The following is a 23,312-nucleotide window of genomic DNA, read 5'->3' on the forward strand; positions in this document are numbered from 1 at the left end:
TTTTCCATCGCTCAGGGTTTAACTCGTTCAAAACTCAAAACAAACAACATCCATTCCATTCCATTTGCTATTGTTAGCAAGCAAAAAACATGTTTGCAACATTTATTCAAAAACAACGAAAGTCGCTACTGAAGGAATTGATCTACGCATTTATATTATAAGGGAGAATTCCCTCATTTGCGTCCTTCTTTAAAAAAAGAGATATGAGAAAGGGAAGTTACAAAAAAGCTAATGAATCGAAACCATTTTGACCAATTGAATCGTATAAATATAGAACCAACTTTAACCTAAACTGAAATCATATCCAATGGTCCTTTCGAACTGAAATCATATCCAATGGTCAAATGGCGTACTTAAACTCAATTAAAATTCGAAACGCTGGCCGAAAAAATATCGAGTATGGAATACTCTAGGGATTTTTTACTCTTTCGCATACGTGCACATAAACGCGCATAGATTGTGTGCCACAGTGAAGAGTAGCGAACTTTGCACATAGTCACGAATATTACGCATAGAAGCAAATACGCGTGCACATAATGACGCCTAGATGCAAACATTTATTCGATTTAAGACGTATCAACATTGAATTCGAAATAGTCGATATCGGCGTGTGACCAATCAGAGAAGGGAACATTTTAGTAGGATTTATGCGAAATTATTCGCAGTATGAATTGCCTATGTGCAGTATTCGTGACCATGCACGGACATCGAACGTGCACTTCTAACGAATAGGCACCGCATAGTACGAATAAATCGGCACATACTATGAGTTGAAGCGCATGTTCTTCGCATTAAACGCATTTATTTCGAGTTAATGCTGTCCGGGTATGAAAATGCCATAGTGCAACGAAAATCATATTTTTTTAAATTCAAATATACAATCCTTCTGTACAACTCGCAACGTTGACAAAGTTCTTGTATTGAAATTTGTTGTTCATGCGTATTACTTTTTCAAATACTCTCTCCATGAACTTTTTTTTTAAATTTAAAGCAATCCATTTTGAAGCGATACTATTATTTAAAATTGGAAAACTTTAATCTTCTGAATGTTGAAAGATTGTTGTTTTTCATTAAAAACAAAATGAAATCAAAAATGATTTTGATAATTCGAAGCCCATATACTGTTATTGTGGACTTTTTCATTTCATTTAATTGAGAATCCGGCTGTTTCAATGGTCCGTTCAAATGTAGATGGCGTTGATTCGTATGAGAGATAGATTTGTTTATTCTTTGACACTTACATGAAAGTTCGTATGTGCGTGTGCGTGTGTGTGAAAATTGAAACCATATAAGTACACATATATAGCAATTGCAAAAGGCTAATATAATGCATCGAACGCGTCATTTTACGGAGCGTTGTCACAATTAAATCGATTTAATTTTAATTTGCTAATATTTTCGTGTCGAAACCAAAATAATTTTCGTGTTTGTAATAATAACTATTAATCGAATCAATTTTACTTTTGTAATAACTGGATGAATATAATAATGCCCTTTAATACGATAAAACTTTTCTTCGGAGACGAAAATACCTAAAAGAGTTTACGACAAATAAAATGTACGACAAACAAAAACCATCGCCAGCTACGATTAAAGTGTTTTTGCTACCATTTCTGTGAATTAAATCGGTTGGAGTTGTTTCTTCTGAAAATTTTAAGGTTTGGAGTGAATGCTCTGCAGAAAAAACAAAGCGAAACGGATAACTGTATACAAAAGATTTTTCATCTAGTAACCAAATTTTGTTTTGTTTCGTTTCATTCTATTGCGTATCATAGCGAGCAGTGTTTTTACTCTAACGTATTCAATCCAATTTGGCTTATTCTTCTTTTCAGCCAAATCATCCGTTGAATATATTCATTGTTTATAAAACACCAACATGGACCCGAAACAACAATCCGTTGTCCCACAATGCAACGAATGGAATATAATGGAAAATAACATGGAAACACTGCCACCTGCACACGATTCTCGAAAAAATATTCTGAATATTCTCAATGATCATTGCATTCAAGAAATCTTTATTCGTTTGCGTAGAAGATGCGAGTTCTTGAATGTCGCGGAAGTATGCACAAGATTCCAAAAAAACGCCATAAACTGTTACCCTTCGCGTCTGAAAAAGGCCACATTTTACAACGTTCACTTTCCTCATAATATGCATCCAAATCGTGTAGCAAGTTACTTAAGTATATTTGGTCATTTGTTGAAGACGATCGATTTACATTTTGACAATGAATCAAGAGATACTAAACTAGAACTTAGATCCATGACACCTAATGACTATTTCCGTCTCAATCATCTCCACTTGATCACTGAGTACTGCGGAAAAAATTTAATCGAATTGAACATTAATGCGGATGGCCAATCTGACGTCTGTTGTGTGGATTTAAATGAATCAAGAAGTTCTCAGTTTGAAGTTTTGGAAAAGCTAACAATAAAGGGGTGCATAATTACAAAACTTGGTCTATTTAAAAATCTCAAATATTTGCACGTAATAATATGTGAATTTGAAAATTGCGATGGGCTTGCAAACACATTCCCTAACTTAACGGATGTTCACTTTGCCGTGGTGAACAAAAGTATTGACGACTCTTCGTTCATCGATTTTCAAATGAAAAATTCACAAATACAACGTTTGGGTGTCGCCAATTGCCGCTGTCTCTCTTCTCGCATACTTCAAAATGTCGAGAAACGACTGCCAAATCTCGAACGCATACTTTATGTTTCGAATGAAGATGAAGAAGAACATCGAAACAATCTAATGGATGTGAGCGAATTGAAAAAATTGAAAGAATTGAACATCAGATTTAATAGATTGGAAGATATGCCAAATAGAGCACTTATCGATCGTCTGGCTGATCGAGAGGTACCTATTGAACATTTGTATGTTAACCGTTTTAACGATGTTGAAGCTATATCGAAACTAAAAAAGCTGAGATCATTGAATATATTCGATTGTAGTAAGGAAATTGCAATCAGATTAATTGAAAGTATACCAACTCTGAATACTATTGATAGGGTGGTTGTTAAACAATTATATGATGTAGTTGAAGTCTTAGAACAGTCAAAGCAGTTGACCAGAATCACAATCGCAGCAAATGTACAAAAAATGAATTTACAAAGTTACAATGCAATTTTGCGTGCAGCCAAAAATCGTGTAAAAGTTTGTTTAACACTGGGTTGTGTTATTGAAGTTGATAAAAACATCCGCGAATTAAATAAAGAATGGCTACTTTGTAACGGAATTGACGAACGGTAATTTTAATAATGTGAATTTGACACTAACAGCGTTAATGTGATTTTGCATTTTTGAAAAACTGGCATATAATTTTTGAAAATGACTATATTTTTTGAAAAATGTATATACGATTTGCCCGTTGAGCCAAAATCTCAGAAAAAATAACCATAATAAATAGCTCGAAAACACAATTAAAATTGAAAATAGTGTCAAATTGACACTTCCAGCGGACGCGGGTTAAGAAATAAGCCTCAAAATCAACCAATATCACGATTACATGAACAATATTACATTAAAAATATATGAAATGCGTAATAAAATAATGAAACTTTGATATACAGCAGTAAATTGTGTAAATAGTTCTGATCCGAATAGCCCCTATAATTTTGATCCGAATAGCCCCATGATACCATTTTCGAAATTTTGCCCCGAAAAATATCACGCACCAAATATTTATCCAAACTGTTATTATTCATAGATAATACTCGACATTAGCTTCCAGACCATAATACCTTTCAATTCGTTGCTTCACCAAAACAACAAGAAAGTTGAAATTCCGTGATGATGAAAATATTTTGGCGAAAGCACTCAAAACACATTTTTATCGTTTTACGGCATACCCCGCACACATTGCATATTCATTTTAGCTGCCAAATATGGCTACAGGGCATAACTTTCCCGGTCATAATTCCACCGAATTTCGGACAAAATTTCTTCAAAATCCAAAAAAATCTATGGGCAAATTATGTCCATTTTCAATTGGATATAATTCCACTGACTCTTTGGTCATAATTTCCCCGAGAAATTATGTCCATATGCATTTGGATATAAATTCTTCTGATATTTGGACGTAATTTCTCAAATCAAAATTGTTTCGATGGGGAAGTTATGTCCAAATCTGAAATGGAATTATCATCTCCATTGGTACATGCATAAAACATTGGGACATCGGCACATTGAAGAAGAGATGGAGAATGGGAAATGTGACGATTAGCCCAGAATTCTTGGAATTTTGGGTCGGTTGGAGTAAACGCAACACGACGGTATCACCGTCGGCATCGCGTGCACCTCCAATAGATCAATCGACACATTTCTCATTCCCGTTGTTTTTTTTAATGGATGCGATGATATTGAGCACTTTCACACTTCAGTCTGAAGTAACATGAGTGACAAGCAAGTCAATTTGTGCTTAAATTTTGAGTTTTTTCAATCAATTTTTTGAGATGCTTCGAGCTTGAGAGAGCTAATTTCAACGAAAAGCTAGGCCGGCGTGACATTGAACCCACATTTAAATGTCCTCTTTGCCAAGCCCAAATAACGAGCCACATGCACATACAAAATATGTGGAGTCTACCCAGACAAAAACTCTCAAAATTGATTTTTCGAGGTACTTCCCGAACAAAAGTTACGTTTTTCATGCATTTTGCTATGAAAATAACATTATTTGTTCGGGAGGTACCCCAAAAATACACTATTTGGATGTGTTTCTTAGTAAAAAATTAATTTTTTCGAGAAACGTTGGCGAATCTGCTCACACAGAATCTCTTATAAATGATTTTTGGGGTACCTCCCGAACAAAAAATGTTATTTTCATAGCAAAATGCATGAAAAACGTAACTTTTGTTCGGGAGGTACCTCGAAAAGTCAAATTTGAGAGTTTTTGCCTGGGTAGACTCCCCATATTTTCGAGAAAAAATAACTTTGCGCCAAGATACCATCCCTGAAAAGCCTATATTTAGGGATTTTTGGCCAAAAGTCGATTCTTTTAGAGTTGAAATCGAACCAACCAAATATGCGGCCAGAAATATGTGGAAACTTCACTCGATTTGGTCATGTAAGTACTCAAAATGTTCGTAAAGGATCATACTAGATGTTGAAAGGCAGAAAAGGTAGAAATTATTTGTTTTTACCTGTCAAACCGAAGCTCATGTTTGTGATTTGCCAATTTTGGCCTTAGATTTGTCTTATATGTGTCGATAAAAAAAAATCTAGACGTGGTTTCGAACAAACTAATGATGCAAAAGTGCTTGGTATTTGGTCCTCTAAAACAAGCAATCGGAATTTCTCATGTGCAGAAACATGTGTTGCACGGTGTTGAACACAAGTCGAACAATTGTTTTCTTCACTTCCACTGGAGTTGCATCTTCAATCGAAATCGGACCGCGAATTTGGCATGTGATTGTGGCGTCATCGACAACGATGTGCTTCTCGAACTCTTCGGAAAGGCTTTGCAAAGCATAAACTCTACGCTTTTATCCGAAGGGATTTCTCGAAACAACCCAGATCCAGATTTGGCTGTCGCAACTGATTCGGATGAAGACTGGGATTACGTTTCTCGTAATAAAATCTCAACCAAATTAGAAGCTGAAATCAAATTGCTAAAAAACCCTCAATAAAAGGTCCAAAATCGATTCCCCTAAAATAAAGTGCCTCAAAATATAAATAAATTGCTAAAAAGTGAAAATCCAATGTTTGTTATGCTTTGTTTTATTGTTTATTTTATTTTCTTTTAGCATGAGCATTCAAATGATTCGATCAACGCCGCATACTTGTGATTTTGGCTTCATTTTCAGCTAGTGCGTCTTTGTTTTTTTGTTGCATCTCCTCCAATGTGTCATGTTCGCTGCTATACAATATACATCATTATTCATGATTTTATGAGAGACAGCAACTAACTAAGTTCAAACCCTGAATTACTTTCGATGGCATAAAGAAGTTTTTCTCTCATTTGTTCCTTTGAATTGAACGCAGGTAATTTCAATAGGTTCATACAAGTACTAGCTGATGGCAATCGATCAGTATCGCCCGCATTTTGGATACAGAACGGCGGATCTAAGTCCTGAAAATGAAAATGTTTGACATGTAAAATGTAAAAAGGTTGCAGATCTTTAAAGAATAATTTGTTCAATAACAAACAATATTTAGGAAAATTACCTTAAAGCCAAGTAACGGTGGCCGTGAGCAAGACGTCACAAACTTGAGCAACTGTCTCCTCTGTATGTCACTAAAATTGGTTAAAACCTCCCAAAATAGTTTGATTGTTGGATGATTTGGTTCGAAGTCACCTCCATATTTGGCATTTTTACGTAAATCATCGATGTCAACGGGAATTTCAGCACCGGAAATCAATACCTGAAACTCTTTGTTGCTAAACATATACAGCCATTCAACAGTAACCACATTTGCAAGTCCTTTTCTGAATGCTGCACATTGTTGTCGTATTTGTCGGTTCAGCTTGAAATCGGCCATCAAACTTATGTATTCAATGCGATTAGCACTTGTCACCTGTATGTTCGTACCATTTGGCTTGAGTTCATGCACTTTCGTTTCGCCTAGTTCGTTGATAACTACGGTAAAATCTAAACCAAGCTCCTCCACATCACCTTCATACGCTTTCAAAGATAATAAATTGCGGTGCAAAACTGGATCCAATGATGCCAACTGATGAACGTCCACATCAGAATGTTTACCAGCCAATTTTGAGAGGAAAAACTCAGCTAGAGGTAGTTCAACTAAAAGATTTTCATACAGTGCTTTGCCTAGCATTCGACCAATGAAATAATAATGTTTCTGATAGTCTTCAACGATTTTCGCCACACTTGGATTCGGATACAATTTATTGTCGGTTGTAATCCTAAATAAAAACAAAACCACAATTGTAACGTCATGTTAAAAACAAATGAACAGAAGTAGATGCAACAGAAATACTCACATGAAAAAGCCACGATTCGGATCGAACGCAGTTTTAATCAATTCGGATAGAAATTCACGAAACACACCACCACCGTCGATTCCAACCTCCTCTAATCCCATGTTGTTTATCATTTGCACACGAAATCTTGCCCGTAGATCCGGTTCGTTTTCCGGTCGTAGCTTGTCAAACGCATCCTCATACAAATGTGATCGTCTGACAACCAATTGAATCGATGGACCTTGAAGGAAACCCTGTTGATCACCTTGAGCTCTGTAATTTGGCAAATGGAGAGAGATTAAGTTATCGAAATTCAAAAGTGATTTTCTGCTGACACCCACCGTAAACGATCTGCTGCCAAAAGTCCTTGAAAAATACCAACGCGAGTACTGAATGGCACAACAAATGGAATTTCTCGTAAAATCGTTATGGAACGAACCTGTTTGGTTGATAACGGTGGACCGTTGCTATCTAAATTTGAATGAATATGATATCGTTTACATTACCACGGAAAAATAGCTAGAATGTTTTCTATACAAACCGAAGTCTTCTCGAGTGAAGTCTCTAATTGGTTGGAATGGTCTCGGTGCATGTCGATGTCCACGCGGCATTTCCAGATCTGTTGGTTTGTCCAGCGGTAGATTTAGAGTGTGTACCACCCAGTGACTGGCGGGACAGAATCCTCTGCGCAAATCACGAGTATGCAATTGACGTAGTAATGATACACAGACTTTCAATAAGTGTGGCCATTTGTTCGGTGAGGTAGCGGTATTTCCACCACCACCATCACCACCAGAATTTTGATTCAGCTGCAATGCAGATCTATAGTGGTCATTTATAGAAGTTCGTGTCTCGGGGAATGCCAGTTCGACCAAACCCAGTGATAAATCCTTCAAAAACGAACTCAACGATACGATCTCATTCAATTTAAAGGGCATTATTTTGCTGCTCGCTCCGGGCAAAACGTCTTCTTGACAAAATTCGCGGTCATGTAACGTAGCTATCAGACGCCCAAACAGTGCACAGAATGATGCTATCATTGGAATTACTCGATCGATTTCACGATCCGCTGCAAAAACGATTCCCTTTGTGATTAAAGTCAACGGCGAAGAGAAGCCTGCACTACTTTGTTGTGTGTGTAGAGTGTACCACAGAGCTCGTATAAATTTTGGTCTGAATGTTAGCATGTACAATAATCTGAAAGATGAATTAAGTTGATTAGGTGCCTGTTTTCTACTTTACCTCTACTAGTGGTCATACCTAAATTCAAAAACGGCGATTCGATGATAAAGCATTAGGTTATGACAAATTTTGCACAACGAGTACAACACTTGAACATCGTCTAAATAATTGTCAATATTATCAAGAATCAATTCGACGCGTTCTTGATCATTCAACAATGTGATTGCCTCCAACAAACAATCGCGTTCGGCCGGTGAGATGGATTCCATTTTGTGATCATCGTCTTCGTCACTGTCAATATCCTCATCGGCCTCCACCTCTTCTATGTCATATTGCTTGAATAGTGAATTCGAGGTACGTTGTTGTAATTTACGTATGTTTCCCGACAAATTTCCCAGAACAATGATGTAGTTTTTAGCCCAAACTGGATTACTTTTTATACGATCCAAGTACAATCGGTCCAGCGTCAGAAATGAATGAAATACGAATGGCGAATTAAACACGACATTGATGATCTTTGAGTCACTTGTAATCGAATATTTATCGTTTTGGTCCATGTAAGTTTGTACGATTAAATCACTGAGATACTGCAACAGATGCAAGAATGGAAACTCTGGACTATTTGCCAAGCATGGTATGACAAACAATTGGATTGGTTTCGTATATACAGGAACTAATATTTCTTCGACAAACGATGATAGAATGAGTGTAACGCATTCTTTGCTAATCAGTCCATCGACGGGGGTCTTATTGGCGGCAGACATGAGTCGCAATGGATGTTGAATCATTTGCAGTAGTGTTTCTGATATGGAATTCGGGGGTGAGAGAACAACATCGTAAAGTGGTGGAACTTTTTCTTCAAACAGCTGCCGAACTAATTTAAAGTATTTTCGCTGCACCAAATATCGATAGACGCTTTCCAGATAAGTTCGCCGTACATTCGGATCAGTTATATAGCGCGCCACTAGTTCATCTGATGAAAAGGTCTCCAATGTGCGAAATGGAATTCCCTGTACATAAAATGCGTAATTGTTTTATAGATCTGCTTAGACAAAACAGAAGAATAGAAATCTTACGTGCGATAAATTCTGCAAGGATAATTGCTGAATACACAGAGATAGCAGCTTTTTTACGCGGTGCTGCCATTGAGAATCGGCAATTGATTTATGGAGTAAATTTTCCGGGTGACGAATTAAAAACTGTCCCAAAATTATCTAAAAAAAAATATTCATGTTAAGACTATTTAAAAAATATTTAAATTTTTCCTTCAATGCTCACCAATCGCTCGCCATCTTTTTCATTTTTATTGTCGTAGAAAAATAAGATACACCTAAGTAAATATTCTAATTGTTCTGGATTCGTTAATCCCACCGTCTTCAAGTAGTGATCAAAGACATTTCGTGCATCATTTTTGCACTTAACACGCGATAAGAAGCTTCGAACACACGACTGAATCGTTATCGCTCCGGTGTGCTGTCTCCGGATTTCGGCCCGTTTCTGACGCTCGAGCGCAGCACGACGAATTATTGTTTCACGGTCGTTGATGTGTGATGCACCACCTAAATTTTGTGACGGTGTCCGTTTGTAATTACCTTCGAAGCTGAACATTTTTCTTTTCAATTTTTGATTGCCTGCATAACGAAAAAATTTATCAGGAACTTGTGCAATATTTTTTTTGTATAATCGATATGTCTTACGTTTAATAAAAGACTTGAAGCCATCAATTTTTATTTTGTATCAGCGTAATTCATACACATTTTGTTTGGTTTTATCCCAGTGTTGGTTTTTATTTGATTGTATAGATATCCACTGCGCTAATCTGACACACAAATTATTTCTATCTTGAATCACAGTAAATTTATACATATATTTTAAAGGATATCGAAATTAAAATGACTAAACAAAATTTCCTCGAGTGTTGCGAACTGTGTGCTGTCAAATGTAAGTCACTGTTTTTGAAATCAGCAATGCATTTCGGTGACATAAACGTCAGAGGAAAAAAACTACTGATGTACGCATTATGAGAAGAAAGAACTGTTTACGTTTTTAGTGCAGATGTGAAGACAACTTCAGGCCAGTTCATTTTGCTTTCGTTTCAGAATATTTGACAGTTGTATCAGGTGGGTTGTTGGTCAAGTAAACAAATAAACTGATAAATTGTTGTCGAATTGAACGTAAATTTAATGGATTATCGAGTTTAGATATTACATATCTATCTAAAATTGGTAGGTTTTAATTTTATAACTTGGTAACCATATATAATTTATAACAAATTCACGTATCCAAATAAATTTGATTGACTAATAAATCACAAACAAACCGAAATGTCCCAATCTCAGCTGGATGAGAATTCATCTCTAGCAATCATATCTATCTGAATTCAAGGGTGATAAAAAAAACTCGAAAATGGCTCAGCGTCTTTCGGAATGGATATACAAAATGTTTTATACCTTTTAATAAGAGTCGTACAACAAGTAGAGAGCATCTTGTACGGCGTAATGTTCACGGCCAAAGAAATGGGGGTTTCTTGGAAAACCACAGGTTTAATTCAGATTTGTTTGCTTTGCTGTTTTTTTAATCAAATATTTTCAGTAAGTTAATTGGCGCAAACTTTCTTTATTGTCATTTTGTGTAGCTTCGGACGAAATTACAACAATCAAGACTTTAGGAGAGAAAAAAGGATTTGAATGCTCGAAATGATGAAGTAAAATGTTTATTGAAACGTTTGAGAAGGTACTTCTACTAAACTTAGATTCCTATACCTGAGCAAGAGATTGCAAGAGAATATACGGAGACTCCGCTAAGCGTACCGGGCCGAAAGGAGATTTGAAGTGAAACCAAGTTTATTGCCATCACTTGAATTCCATCAATTGAAGCTGTGGTCGATTTTGACAATGAGGTAAAAGTGCCCAGTATGTGAACTCAAGTGCCTGCTTGCTAAACCTTTCGAGGTTAAATGAGTTTATTGCGCCAACACATTTATCATCTCAGTTGTTTGACAAAATCGCTTGAAGTCATATTGCGTTTCACTAAAATTATTACAATTACTTTTTTTTGTAAATCAACAGCACAGTCGACGAGTAGGAATCCAATTGAATTGAGGACTCGTCTGAGGCACAGCAGCAGGCGCACACAGGGAAGAATGGTTTAAATCTAAACAATTTTTGCGTAATTTGTGTGCGTGAATTTGAAGAAGTCATTTGTTACATTGTCACGAAATTGAATAAACGAATTGGAGAGCAAATGAAACTACGTTTTTTTTTTAGATGTTTGTATGTTGCGTTAGCCGTTGAATTTTGAAAGTATTGCGTTTCGAAATTGCCGTGTAAAGATCCATTTAAAGTGGTGTAGCGTCGAATATTTGCCATTTCTTTCTTTTTTTGCACATGTGAATTGATTACATTACCATTAAGTGGTGAGAAACATCCTTGAGAATATTCATTTGGTATTCATATTGAGTCAAACAAATAGGAAAAGTAGTCATTATAAAAATTACGACAATCCAGTATTCTTCTTTTCTATTTGTAACTGCGGGATATCTACAATGTGTTTTTTTTGCATACGGTTTGGCCTTATAGTAGGCACCGGCGTTGCCTTGACATTCTTCAACATTATGAAACTTATTGATAATTCCTGTTCGGAATAAAAGAAAATGTTATTGGATTTCGCCGTCTTTTACAAGGTTTTAACAAACATTTTTTCTTAAAATTCAACCCATCTGTTGTTCAATTATTTGTTATGTTAAAATTGAACCGTGCAACGAATTAAAAAAAAAACCGATCACTGGATGAACCAATTGGATGAAAACAATAATGATATTATAATAATTCAACATCCGGACTTTCTAATTTGATATTCACTCAAAAATATCCAATTACTGCTCGTTGCCGGCGACAGATGTAACACTTATACGGTCACATAACCCAGCTCTAATTTGTATATATTTGCGATTATACCTTGTAATTCGAAACGTTTGCCGTGTTTAAAGAATTTTCGAATTAATCATAATCGCAATAAAAAAGCAGATACGTATACGGCACACTTACGGTTTCACATATGTAAGGAGTTTCATATTTTTAGCTTGATTTCAGACGATTTTCATTCGTTTATTATTGGAATATTCTGTCTATCAAATTATGTAAATTCTATTCAGATAGAGTTTGGAAATAATGCTGATTTTCAATATTGTGCCCGTTTTTAATCGCATGGTTGCACTTAAGGTATCACCTTGCCGAAGCGTATTAATTGCCAAAATAATTAAGGAATCCCTTGAAAATGGTATCATTTCCATAAACGAGAAGTAAAGAAAGTTATACCAAAATTGACTGTGCCCAAACAGTAGCAGATCCAATAACCACCATTAAATGCTGAGAACTCAAAATGATCAATAAAGAAGGAATAAAAAAGTCATTTTTACCTTGAAACATTGTTATACATACAAACGAATTTGTAATTTCATATAACATTTTCAAAAATTCAATCGACCGCCGCAAACGAAAATATTACATATTTGGTGATTGAGTGTGCCGAGTATGAGAAATGTTAACTGCAGTATATATTTATTGGGAGGCTGGGTGGCGTATTTTCAGTGACGAAGGTTCGTCACATGGTGCTTCATAGCTAGATAGAGCATATGAACATATGATGTTTTAATGTTCAATAACTTTTATAAGCCGAACAAAAATTCATTGCAAATTATCCAAAGGAAAATTTCGGAAAAAAAAATGCACCAATACCTAACTTGGTTTTGTGTGTTTTTATTGAAACAAAGATGAATAAAGATTAAATAAAGTTTGAACATCGACAACAATCGTATAAATGAGATCATTTGTTTTTAATGTGCAAAGCCGTTTCCATTCCTCATCAAGCAACTACCAACCTTTTTTATGCGCTGAATACCGTGCAATCGGTATCATACACAGCCATTTCTTTCTTTTGACATTCTGCGAATTGTTATAGCTTCCAATCATATTGAACAGATTGTCTTGGCCGCCAAAAAATTCTTCATTCATCTTGTTGGTCAACTCGTTTTCGTTATACTCCATTTATTCGAAGAGAATTCAATTTCGGGAAAAAAATCAATCAATTGATTTTATGAGGAGCAAATTGAATAAAAAAAAGCCATCTATAAAAAACACATATCGTATAACTGCTCATTTCATTCAACCTCGTTAACTTTTCAACTATTCAATTTTGCGGATTAAATATGGGCAGTTACAAAAATGTTGGCACAATGGATCTTTGCGCTAGCGGTGAAGCTAAGCAAAAGGAAATTAGAATGTAAGTTTGACAAGTGTCATAAAATCAAACAATATCCCAAATATACGAACATATATCTATATCTATATTCTATATTCTATATGTGTAAGATATATATATATACCGCATATGAAGTAGTATAGCGAGTAGATACAAAAAAAATTGTTTGAAAATTAATAAGAGACGAATAGCAAAAGAAAGCAACAATAAAGACGACAGAGGCGGCAATATAGAAGCAGTGCGATGAAACGCTGTAAATGCAGTGTTAAACGCGACCAAACTAAAGTGAGTTCACAAACGTATCAGACTGAGTGAGAATAGTCTATGCTATTTTGTTTCGTTAAATTTCGTACGAAATCGGCATTTCGCGCGAGTATATCGTTTTTATTTTAGCGGTATATATATGCCTTTTAGTTCATTCGTCCGTCTTATTCTTTTCTTCGTGCGTTTTTTTTTCTTCTTCACTCGTTGGTCGCTTCTTGTTCGCAGTGTATTTTCGTATTTTCGTACGGCTCATACATTTAGCGCGTTGCCGTGTGTTGCCTGAGTGTGTAGAGCATTGAAGTATATACACAGCGGAGCGCACACAGTATATGCCTATAAGGATAGGACACTCATCGTTCAGTTGCAATCAGACAGTCTTTTAATTCAGTTCTGTTTTATTTATCGGTGAGTTTTCGAAAGGAGGTTTATTTTATTACAATTCAAAATCAAAAAATCTAATGTGCACACACGTCACTTCATAGTTCCAATTATACTCAACGAATTTGAATACATTGATTTTGATTGTTCGTCGTCTTCATTACACATTTTCTCCCGATTACGCCGTTTGAATTTTAAATTGAAAAACGAAAAAAAAATTATCTAATTATTTTCGTTACGTTCTTCTGATATATATATTTTCTTCACTTCGGATCGATTTTTACGAAATATTATAAAACGAAATGCAAAATAAGGTAAAGTAGTTATAGTGTTACTGTTCGCTGTCGATTGTTCACGTGTGTGCAATTTTTGTGTTATTATTCGTTTGTCATACAATCAATCAGTTGACCGAATTGAACCACTTAGCCAATGACCGAAAATTCTGTGAATTAGATGAAGAAAAAAAAGTTGTACACATGCAAGCATCGGCAGCGATATTTCTTATGGACACACAAAATCCAAGCAATTTATGAAAATGAGTGAAAAACTATTTTCTTTCCAGTTCTGCAACGAACGAATCGGCGAACCACCTTATAAATAGCCTCAAACAACAGTTCCAAAAAAATAATAATTATGAATTACTGTGCCGCTAACAGCCCAAGCAAAAGAACGAATAGACAATGACTTTCGAAATGAAACGGTTAATTGTAAATAAAAAACCGAACAAAAAAATAAAAAAAAGTGTGCGTTATGTCGATGAAGCGAACCATCACAAAATAAAAATCAGTGTTTATATGCAAAAAAAAGTCTTGAGGTGAGTTTTGATGCCGTACTGGAGCGAAAACTCAAAACGAAAACACACAAATTTTCGCTTGTTTACTTGCTAATGGTGCTGAAAAGTTAAATTTACGATATCGCGAACAACGCTCGTTCTACAGTCTCTCAGACTCACTGTTATATTTGTGTGTGTCCCATAAGTTAAGTCATTTTTAACCGTTTGGCAAAATATATATACTGAAAGGAAGAAAAAAAATTATTTATCAATAAACGAAACAGAAACGGTACATGTGAGAATGCGATGAAACAGCATTATGTAGTTCCATCGCTAGCAAAACGTACACATTGCGTCTGGATGAGGCTGTAAAAGATATTAAGTGTGAAAAGTTTGAGTCAAATGCGTCCAAACTCTTGAGTAAAATAAAAGCAATAAAATCAATTGAAAACTCTGAAAAACTTTCAGTGCAATCGAATGAAGAATGAGAAAGAGAAAAAACAACAAACAAACCAAAAGCACCATAAATAAAGTGTCAACTAACTAAACGTCAACCACCACAAACACCACCACCACCACTTCTACCAGGACGAGAGATGAATTCGATTCAAACAGTGAATTTTATACGTGTAAACCTAAAATTCAAATCAAAATAAATGTGCATATGAGTTTTCGTTTGATTTGTGTTTTTGTCAGCAATGAACTAAATTTGTGAAATTATTTGTAATGTACATAGTTTAAAGTGAAGTGCGTGTGGAAAGAAAAAAAGATTATCAAGAAGAGAATGGAAATTGGACCAATGCATACATACATGTTGAGTTAATTTGTTTTTTTTTGGTTTATGAATTACAAAAAGAGAGAGAGAGAGAGAGAGAGAGAGAGAGTGAGAGAGAGAGAGAAAAAAAGAGTCCAATATTTGGTATCCAAGGTTGAAGGATCCTTTCAAACATTCGGTGTTTTTATTTGCGGTACATGACCTCTCCATAGCGTATTTTCGTTCTCATTTTCTCGTTCTGTCTCACAATTTTGTGGCTAAATCTACACATTTCACACATTTGGCCAATTTTTTCCCCGAATTTATGTTAACAAATTAAATATACCTGTCATCGAAATCAAGGGGAAAACATCATTAAATAAGCGATTCGAATGAAAAATAATGACACCAATATTTAGGTCTAAACTTCAATTTCATTGATTTTTACTAGTGCTGATTTTTTTTTTCACCAATTTCGCTAGTTCACATTTAAGTGTTATGAAAGTTAATAGAAAAACTGAATAACTTATCAGAACTAATGAAAATTGATGAGTATCTCAGTGGAATGGAAATGTTTTCCCCTTGGGTAAAATATCCGGCAATAAAATCGCACCACAAATTGGCCAGAGTCTTCAAATCACATTCAGAGTGTGTCCATACACAAACACTCGTTCAACATAAATAATAACCAAAAATGGATCTACGGACAATGACGAAGAGATTCACATTCATTGTTCATGTTTGTTTGGACAATTGATTTTTCCCTGGTGTATACAAAATATCTTTCTCACAAGCCTTGACAACAATTACATTTAACAAACTGATCCCATACACACATATATGAAATGTTATTTAACACAGTCATATAACACCATAATTGGTGCAATTATTCGAGAATATGAACGAGCAAAAGGTATCGAAAATAATGCGTAAACGGTGGTGGTGACAAATGCCGCATATAGTAACACAAAGACGTAACCGTAGTGTCATTTTTCTCTTTGCGTATAGGTTAAAAAAAAAAATAATAATATTGAACTGAAGCAACGAACGAAGAACGACTAATGTGGATGAAATATGTGTTGAGAAATTGAATAAGGAAAATTGAATGGCAAAAAATTATATTGAATTGTGCAATCGAATAGCTAAATAGCCGCAGCGACATCAAAGTCAATTGCAATCACAGCAGCAGCAGCAGCAGCAGCAGCAGCACTAGCAAAGCATAGCAGAAAATCAACGAATTTTTTTTTAGCTTAGGAAATATTTTCGAGAATTAATCAACAAACTGGTTGCTATCGAATTTCGGCATACTTGCTTCGCCTTCATCACACACATAGTTCAAAACAAAAGCATCTTCGAAAAGTGATATAAAAAATTGTGACGACCTGAAAAAAAAGTGCGAGTGCGAGAGAACACGACGCGTGTATTCCCAAGCCTGTAATGGTGCTCACAGATGATTTTGACAGAGAGCCCGACCGGCTAATGCCGCGAATCGTGTAGCTCTGCCATGTGCCAAATTCTTATACGTCTTAGTTCATCCTGGGGATGTGTCCAGGCTCTTATTTTGACCTTGACCATCCTAATTTTTCCAATTGCAGGTAAGCTCTTTTTTTTACTTCTTCTTTTCTACAACTCATTCCATTTTGAGTTTCGTGTCGAAATAAAATTACAGTTACTTCTTCTGACTTGTGCACTCTATCTCTCTCTCTCTCATATACAGTGTGAATCACGCAAACCGATTCGATACAGAAATGTCTTTGAATGTGAAAACTGTTTGACATCCAAACAAGTGAACAGTGTGCGCCGTAAGTGTGTGTGTGTGTGTCTGTGTCTGTCTGTCTGGTATTACTTAAAGCCAATACTTGCATATGAATTTACATATTTTAATGCGGTACATTTGCTCGAATTGATAATAAGGGGCACATAAACACAGAAAACAGCATGCACACTTGCAGAGTATCACTATTCTCTATACCCTTTTTATTTTTCCATAACGTTTGCCGGCAATACATGCACATTAGCGTTTAATTAGAGTGAACAAAATTTTTTAAAGTCATTATTCATTCAATAAATTTTTGATTAACTTTTATTGACAATAATCTTGTTTTCGCAGTCATACATGTTATGTATGCAGTTTTTTCCCCCGAAGTGTATCATCATTCGTGGGAAGTTATTGTCGAATGGTATTTCGGAACCGATTGATTTCGAAATTTTAACTTCTCCAATCAATGAGCTCCATCAATATCAATGATATATATAAAACGTACATATTTGTACGACAATTTTGTTATCTGGCCAGGAATGATACGAAAGAAAAAAGGGTAATTTTTTGAAGTTTCTTTGCAAGTCTATGCGACAATATAACGAAGGAAAACAGGGAAGCATCAAAAGAGAAAAAAAAATCTGCTCACAAAGCCAATTAATTCAAGTGCAAGAAGTATCAAAAGGTCGAATCAAAAATGACTGATACAGACTGATAAGATTCTAAGGCGCTACATATATGCAGACAAGCAAACTATACACACAAAGTGAGACCGAACTTTTTTCGTTATTTTCCTTCAACATCACATGTACTTTTCCAATTCGATTTTGTTTTACGTCAATATGCAGCGCATTATTTGTGTGAGTTTTTTTCTTCTCATTCATCAAAATTTGTATTATATCTAGAGGTGTATGTATATGCCCATGAAATTCTAACGTTCCAATAACACAATTCATATTCAGACAGTCTTTGTTTGTTCTTGTCTTAAAGACATTCAAACATCATCACACTTCCCTGTGATCGTCTGATAAATTATTTGCGAAAAAAAATGGTGCTTACTAGGAACGTTCCAGGCCGTCAATGCAGATACATATACAACAGTAAATGAGTTGAAGAAAAAAAACCATACTGATTCATACGCATACATATTCAGTTCGCAGCGAATTCAAAAACATTGAGTGTTCTAAGGAAATTACCAAAAAAAAGAGAGAGAAGAATTGAATACAAGGAAAAGCGTATGTTACGCCGAGTGCTGCAAAACCGGAGCGAACCACAACAACAATTCGTGAAGTATGGAATACTAAAATACATCGTTTTGACTTCAAATCTATTGATTTTTCTACTTGAATAGTAGTGTTTTCAGGTTGCTGTCGCGTTGATGGTTGCTTTGTTTGCCCTGTTTCTGCTGCAAATCGGTTTTTTGGTGCGCCAGCCAACAATAGAGCACGAAACTAGTTTGGTTTGGGTTGTGTGTTATTTTTTTTTTCATTCTTTACCAGAGCCCTATACATATTTTCTGCCTTCTCAATGTATACATTTTCATACACAAATACACACATTTACTCACTTATACAACCATACATATACTTTTCTAACTGACACGAGAGCAGTAAAACCACCCAGTTGTGAATAGCACATATCAGAAGAGTAGACAGTAAGAATAACATATTAATTTCCATGTAAATAATCATTGCATTTCTTCTTTTGAGGCATTTGCTCGCTGGTTTTCTCTCGTCTTTTTTTGCATATGAACAGAGCATAGAATTCTTCTTCGATTGTCAATAATTTGTCTTATCCATTCTCACCCCTATTTTGCCGACGGATTCATCGCATTTTCGAACTTAAATTGAGCAATAAATTTGCTCTGATAGATCAAAGAGAGTATATTTTTCACTCTAGGAAATCTTTTAATCGGTGTTTGTATTATATAGGCGTTGTGAAATTGTTTATTCGCAAATGTAATGAAAAAAAAAATCGTTGATCAGTGGAAAATCACCACATGTAGTAGAGAGGTATGATGAAGGATTGAGGGGTAACCGAAGAAAACACGAAGAAGAACATTATTGCTACTCCATTCAAATACTCATATATACATAAATATATAATTTTGTTGCTACAGTACTTTGTCCAATTTTCATTTTTCATCGTATAAAATTTTCTACATTCACTCTGAATTTTTATTTGGGACTCATATGGTTGCTCTCCCTCTCTCTCTCTCTTGTGCGGTTAACTCATTTTTGTTCCTTTCAACGCTGGTTAGGTAACAAAAAAATGCGATGGCAAAACTCGAAACAATTTGATAGCCACAAAAATGCAGCATAGGCAGTGAAAGTAATTCCCTAAAATGAATATACAACAAACCTCAAAGCACATTCATTTTGTAGGGGATAATTCGGATACAATGTGAATTACCCACTGTATATTATTTATTTATTTATTTTTTAGTTGAATACCACATCGCCCGCGTCATTCATAGAATTTTTACCGCTTTTTTTCATTCGATTCGATATGTTTCATGATTGTACACTTCTTGCATACAGTGAGTACAGAGTTTAAAAGGACAGGTGTGATATCAATCATACGTGCAGTATGCGCAACAATAAACACAAATTAAAGCAGAGAGAGAGAGAGAGAGAGAGAGAGAGAGAGAGAGAGAGAGAGGGAGAGAGAGAAATAACGAAATCGAAGCACGTTTTACGTGTAAATGTTCGTATTGCATGGTTAATAAAACTATGAAGCATATACAAATACAAATCCGATAGTTATTGTATTCTTTCTTTATTATGTCGTTTTCCAATCGTATTTCAATTCACTCCGCTGTTTTCCTTCAGCACTTTTTATTGTGAATGAATTTTATTCGATTTGGAATAGATGAGGATAGAATTGGGAAAACTCAATTTAGTTTTTTCTTTCGTACACATGAGCCTGTGTAGACAGACAGTATGGTTTCGGCGTACTATGTGTGTTAGACATAGTATTGAAAATTCCAGCTAAACCACATACATATATGAACTGCTGAGAATAATAGACTGACGATAGCAGATTTTTCGCAAAAGCAGGATAAAAATCAGTCGCACGCAAAAGAGACATTTCAAAAGGTTGCACGCAAGAGAGAAGTATATTGTTGTTGTAATCACGGCTTTAAAATTCAAAATTCGACAAAATAAAATGTTCCGTTTGCGTGTAACCTTTTGAAATGTCTCTTTTGGGTGCAACTGATTTTTATCCCGCTTTTGCGAAAAATCTGCTATCGTCAGTCTATTATTCTCAGCAGTTCATATACCCGAACGCACACAACATACAAATGAGCCGGTAAATGTTTTATGTGCGCACATTTCATGTAAGAGCTAAGTATAAGGGTAGATCTATGGTCAATATTTATTATTTGTAGACAATTTTTGAGTGAGCGTTTAGTTTTTGATAAAAATTTGACATTTTGTTTATATTTTTGCCGCTTTTATTTTGCCCTTTTTTCGAATTTTTTCGAACAAATGAGCCATGATGATTCATCGTCGCTACAGATCAAACAAACACAATTAACTTTCGTCGTATAGAAGAAATTTGGTAGTTTATTTTTTTTTAGTTGCGAGTGATTGTAATAAAACTTTACTGTTTTCCAGGTATTTTCCTCGAAATTAGTTTGGCTTATAATTACAGTAAAATTCGTATTCGTTCCCCCTGCGGTACTTATAGTTGTGTGGTTTTGTTACTATTTTTGGTGACGTCCGCACTTTTTTTCATTTGGTTCCATTCTTAATTGCTCAACAATAAATTTATTTCCTGCACATTGCTTCCTATTTTCGTTATTCTTGTATGCACTCGACAAACAAACGGTGCACCCATTCGCTGTTCATAATGTTCTCATAATAATAACAATAATAATAAAATGAGGAGACGAAGGGAGGAGAAGGTTATGAACGAACGGTATTTTCAACGCAGCTATTTTCAGTCATTCAAAATTTATGTATTCAATATGCAATACAATATTGTTTATGATATTTATTGCTGGTAACGGCAGGGTGCATATTGCAATAGGATGCGACCGTACAACTCTACAGCTTATCAAGAACTCATAACACACACACACACACACAAAACGATTAAAATCAACCAAGAGGAGAAATTCAAACAACGCAAAGCAAACGAGGTATATTGATACATAAATTGAGAGTATGGCACTCGACTCAACTGAAAGTGGCTAAAAAAATTAACGATGACCATAAGATTCTATTGCTTTTGACAGCTGAAAATTAATTAAACATGTTGATATGACAATGGGCGCTCTTTTCCCATCAAGTACAGATGTTTAGTTAGCTACACTATATAAAATAGTTGGAAAATAATTGAAATTCTTTCTATTCAAGTTTATAAAGAGCGAGCATCCGAATTTGGTTTTTTTTTTCTCTCAAAACTAAGACTCTTCTTAAATCGTGGCGTTGACTATAAATAATGTTTACATATCTGGCTGAAGATTGGGCCAAAGCCTGTTCAATACATTACAGGGTTGAAGATTACCAAAGCCTTGCTTATTCACACATGAATCAATGTTCCCACACTTTGCATATTGCGACCAATCATAAATTTTTGGATTATTTTACACAATGCACATAAATTCTTCTCAACACTCACGGCCTTTTCTATAAGCTTATTCCCTTCTTAAGTCCCCTTTTAAAATATGAAGAGAAACTGCAGCATAGATCCTCTAAATTCAATTTTCTACAGTAAATCATCCGAACAAAAGATATATTATAATATAGACATTCTTTGAATATTGCACCTAGTTGTTTAGAGTAGCGCAGTATGACATGCATTCAAAGATTCGAGTCTTGTGGCACTTAGCAGTTTTCTCTTCAATTCACAATCCACTTGAGACATTTTTCGATCGAATATGTGTCTATTACCATAAATATTTTGGCCAAAAGTTATACTAGTATAACTTAATTTTCGTCGGAAACCCGTACTTATTCTCAAGTCGGAAATTTTAAGCATCCTTTTTCTGTCCATTTTCATTTTCAAACCAATTGTCGAACAATTATATTTTCACATTAAAATGTTCTACGTGGAACTAAAACGAGAAGATTTTTAAAATTATTTCTTCGTTTCTCGAACGTTACCCTTTGTTTAAACTTTGCTCAATTCTTATGGGAATAAAAAAGGAAATTAGATATATATTCTATAGAAGCAAAAAACGAAATTGAGAGTCATAAACACGGCATGATTTGGCATTTTACTGAACTAAACCAAAGTATATGGCAAAATCTCAGTACTCTGTCCACTTCTTACAAACAAATAATTTGATAAAACATATATTACACAGAATTTTCGCCTTTACCTACTAATTGTATGTTTTGTCAATTGATTAAAATGCCCATCCAAAGAATTTGTTCAGCAAATTATGTGGCAATACAAGTGTGAGAGAAAGAATCTAATTTTCGGTAATGTGATACTATACCATGCCCAATATGTTTGCTATCTTCTATTTGTAGGTGGGGTGCCATATTTCATTCCTTTGATGTGAAGTGACAAATAGTAAATTATACCATTTTGATGGATGTTTTTCAATGTTTTGGTAATTTTTTTTTAAATGCACTCTGGCTATCTCAAAAGAAAATGGACACCATTTTCGGTGAAATGTTGTCTATCATGTAAGTGAAAGCGAGACCAATGCTCAAGTGAAAAAAAACCTAATCCTATACATTAAGACATGTGGACTGGACATTAGCTTACCAAAACAACCGTAACAACCATTTGTGTACCAGATTTAGCTGTAAATCATGTACCCATCAAGCACACCATTATATTATGCTGTGATATACAGTACCCGTCAAAAGTGTGGATGCAATAGACTTTTTCCATACGAAATGCCATTTCTAATGGCGTCGTAAAAGTTTTTATTAACCTGCGAGCAAAGAGAGTTTGTACAAGTTGATTGCGTCTCTTGTATTGATTTGTATCCTATTCAATTATGCAAATACTGTATCAATACAACGAGCCGAACTCAACACGTTCTCTTACTCA

The 23,312-nt window shown here is 35.0% G+C and overlaps 3 protein-coding genes across 10 annotated transcripts in view; 2 read left to right on the forward strand and 1 right to left on the reverse strand.

The window, feature by feature from the left end:
- Positions 1-1,323: 1,323 nt before the first annotated feature.
- Positions 1,324-3,578, forward strand: LOC129575038 (uncharacterized). Of its 4 annotated transcripts, none has more exons than XM_055457841.1 (2): positions 1,324-1,728; positions 1,833-3,578. In XM_055457841.1, the coding sequence occupies exon 2, from the start codon at positions 1,877-1,879 to the stop codon at positions 3,254-3,256; it is 1,380 nt and encodes a 459-aa protein (XP_055313816.1). In that variant the 5' UTR covers positions 1,324-1,728; positions 1,833-1,876; the 3' UTR covers positions 3,257-3,578. The 4 variants fall into 4 exon arrangements, with proteins under 4 accessions (XP_055313816.1, XP_055313818.1, XP_055313817.1 ...); XM_055457843.1 differs by having other exon boundaries at positions 1,324-1,705; XM_055457842.1 differs by having other exon boundaries at positions 1,324-1,658.
- Positions 3,579-5,706: 2,128 nt separating this feature from the next.
- Positions 5,707-10,158, reverse strand: LOC129575030 (ubiquitin-protein ligase E3C). The gene is made up of 9 exons (XM_055457823.1): positions 9,806-10,158; positions 9,387-9,739; positions 9,185-9,322; positions 8,187-9,118; positions 7,468-8,123; positions 7,268-7,397; positions 6,948-7,199; positions 6,170-6,869; positions 5,707-6,074 (listed from the first exon to the last, which is right to left on the reverse strand). The coding sequence occupies exons 2-9, from the start codon at positions 9,714-9,716 to the stop codon at positions 5,907-5,909; spliced, it is 3,306 nt and encodes a 1,101-aa protein (XP_055313798.1). The 5' UTR covers positions 9,717-9,739; positions 9,806-10,158; the 3' UTR covers positions 5,707-5,906.
- LOC129575031 (protein kinase C-binding protein NELL1-like) overlaps positions 9,934-23,312 on the forward strand; it is a 49,390-nt gene continuing 36,011 nt past the window's right edge. The window contains exons 1-6 of one of the 5 annotated variants that reach the window (XM_055457824.1): positions 9,934-10,049; positions 10,208-10,333; positions 10,744-11,007; positions 11,177-14,323; positions 14,572-15,749; positions 16,544-17,130. In XM_055457824.1, the coding sequence (XP_055313799.1) occupies positions 17,040-17,130 (91 nt within the window). In that variant the 5' untranslated portion in view covers positions 9,934-10,049; positions 10,208-10,333; positions 10,744-11,007; ... (1 more) ...; positions 14,572-15,749; positions 16,544-17,039. Of the gene's footprint in view, positions 10,050-10,207; positions 10,334-10,743; positions 11,008-11,176; positions 14,324-14,571; positions 15,750-16,543; positions 17,131-23,312 lie in introns of those variants that run through there. The other 4 variants (XM_055457828.1, XM_055457827.1, XM_055457825.1 and 1 more) reach the window with 4 other exon arrangements.

The sequence above is a fragment of the Sitodiplosis mosellana genome, unplaced genomic scaffold, assembly GCF_009176505.1.
Source record: "Sitodiplosis mosellana isolate CC-2019 unplaced genomic scaffold, AAFC_SMos_1.0 Smas_scaffold_6166, whole genome shotgun sequence".
In the NCBI taxonomy this organism is placed as follows: Eukaryota; Metazoa; Arthropoda; class Insecta; order Diptera; family Cecidomyiidae; genus Sitodiplosis; species Sitodiplosis mosellana.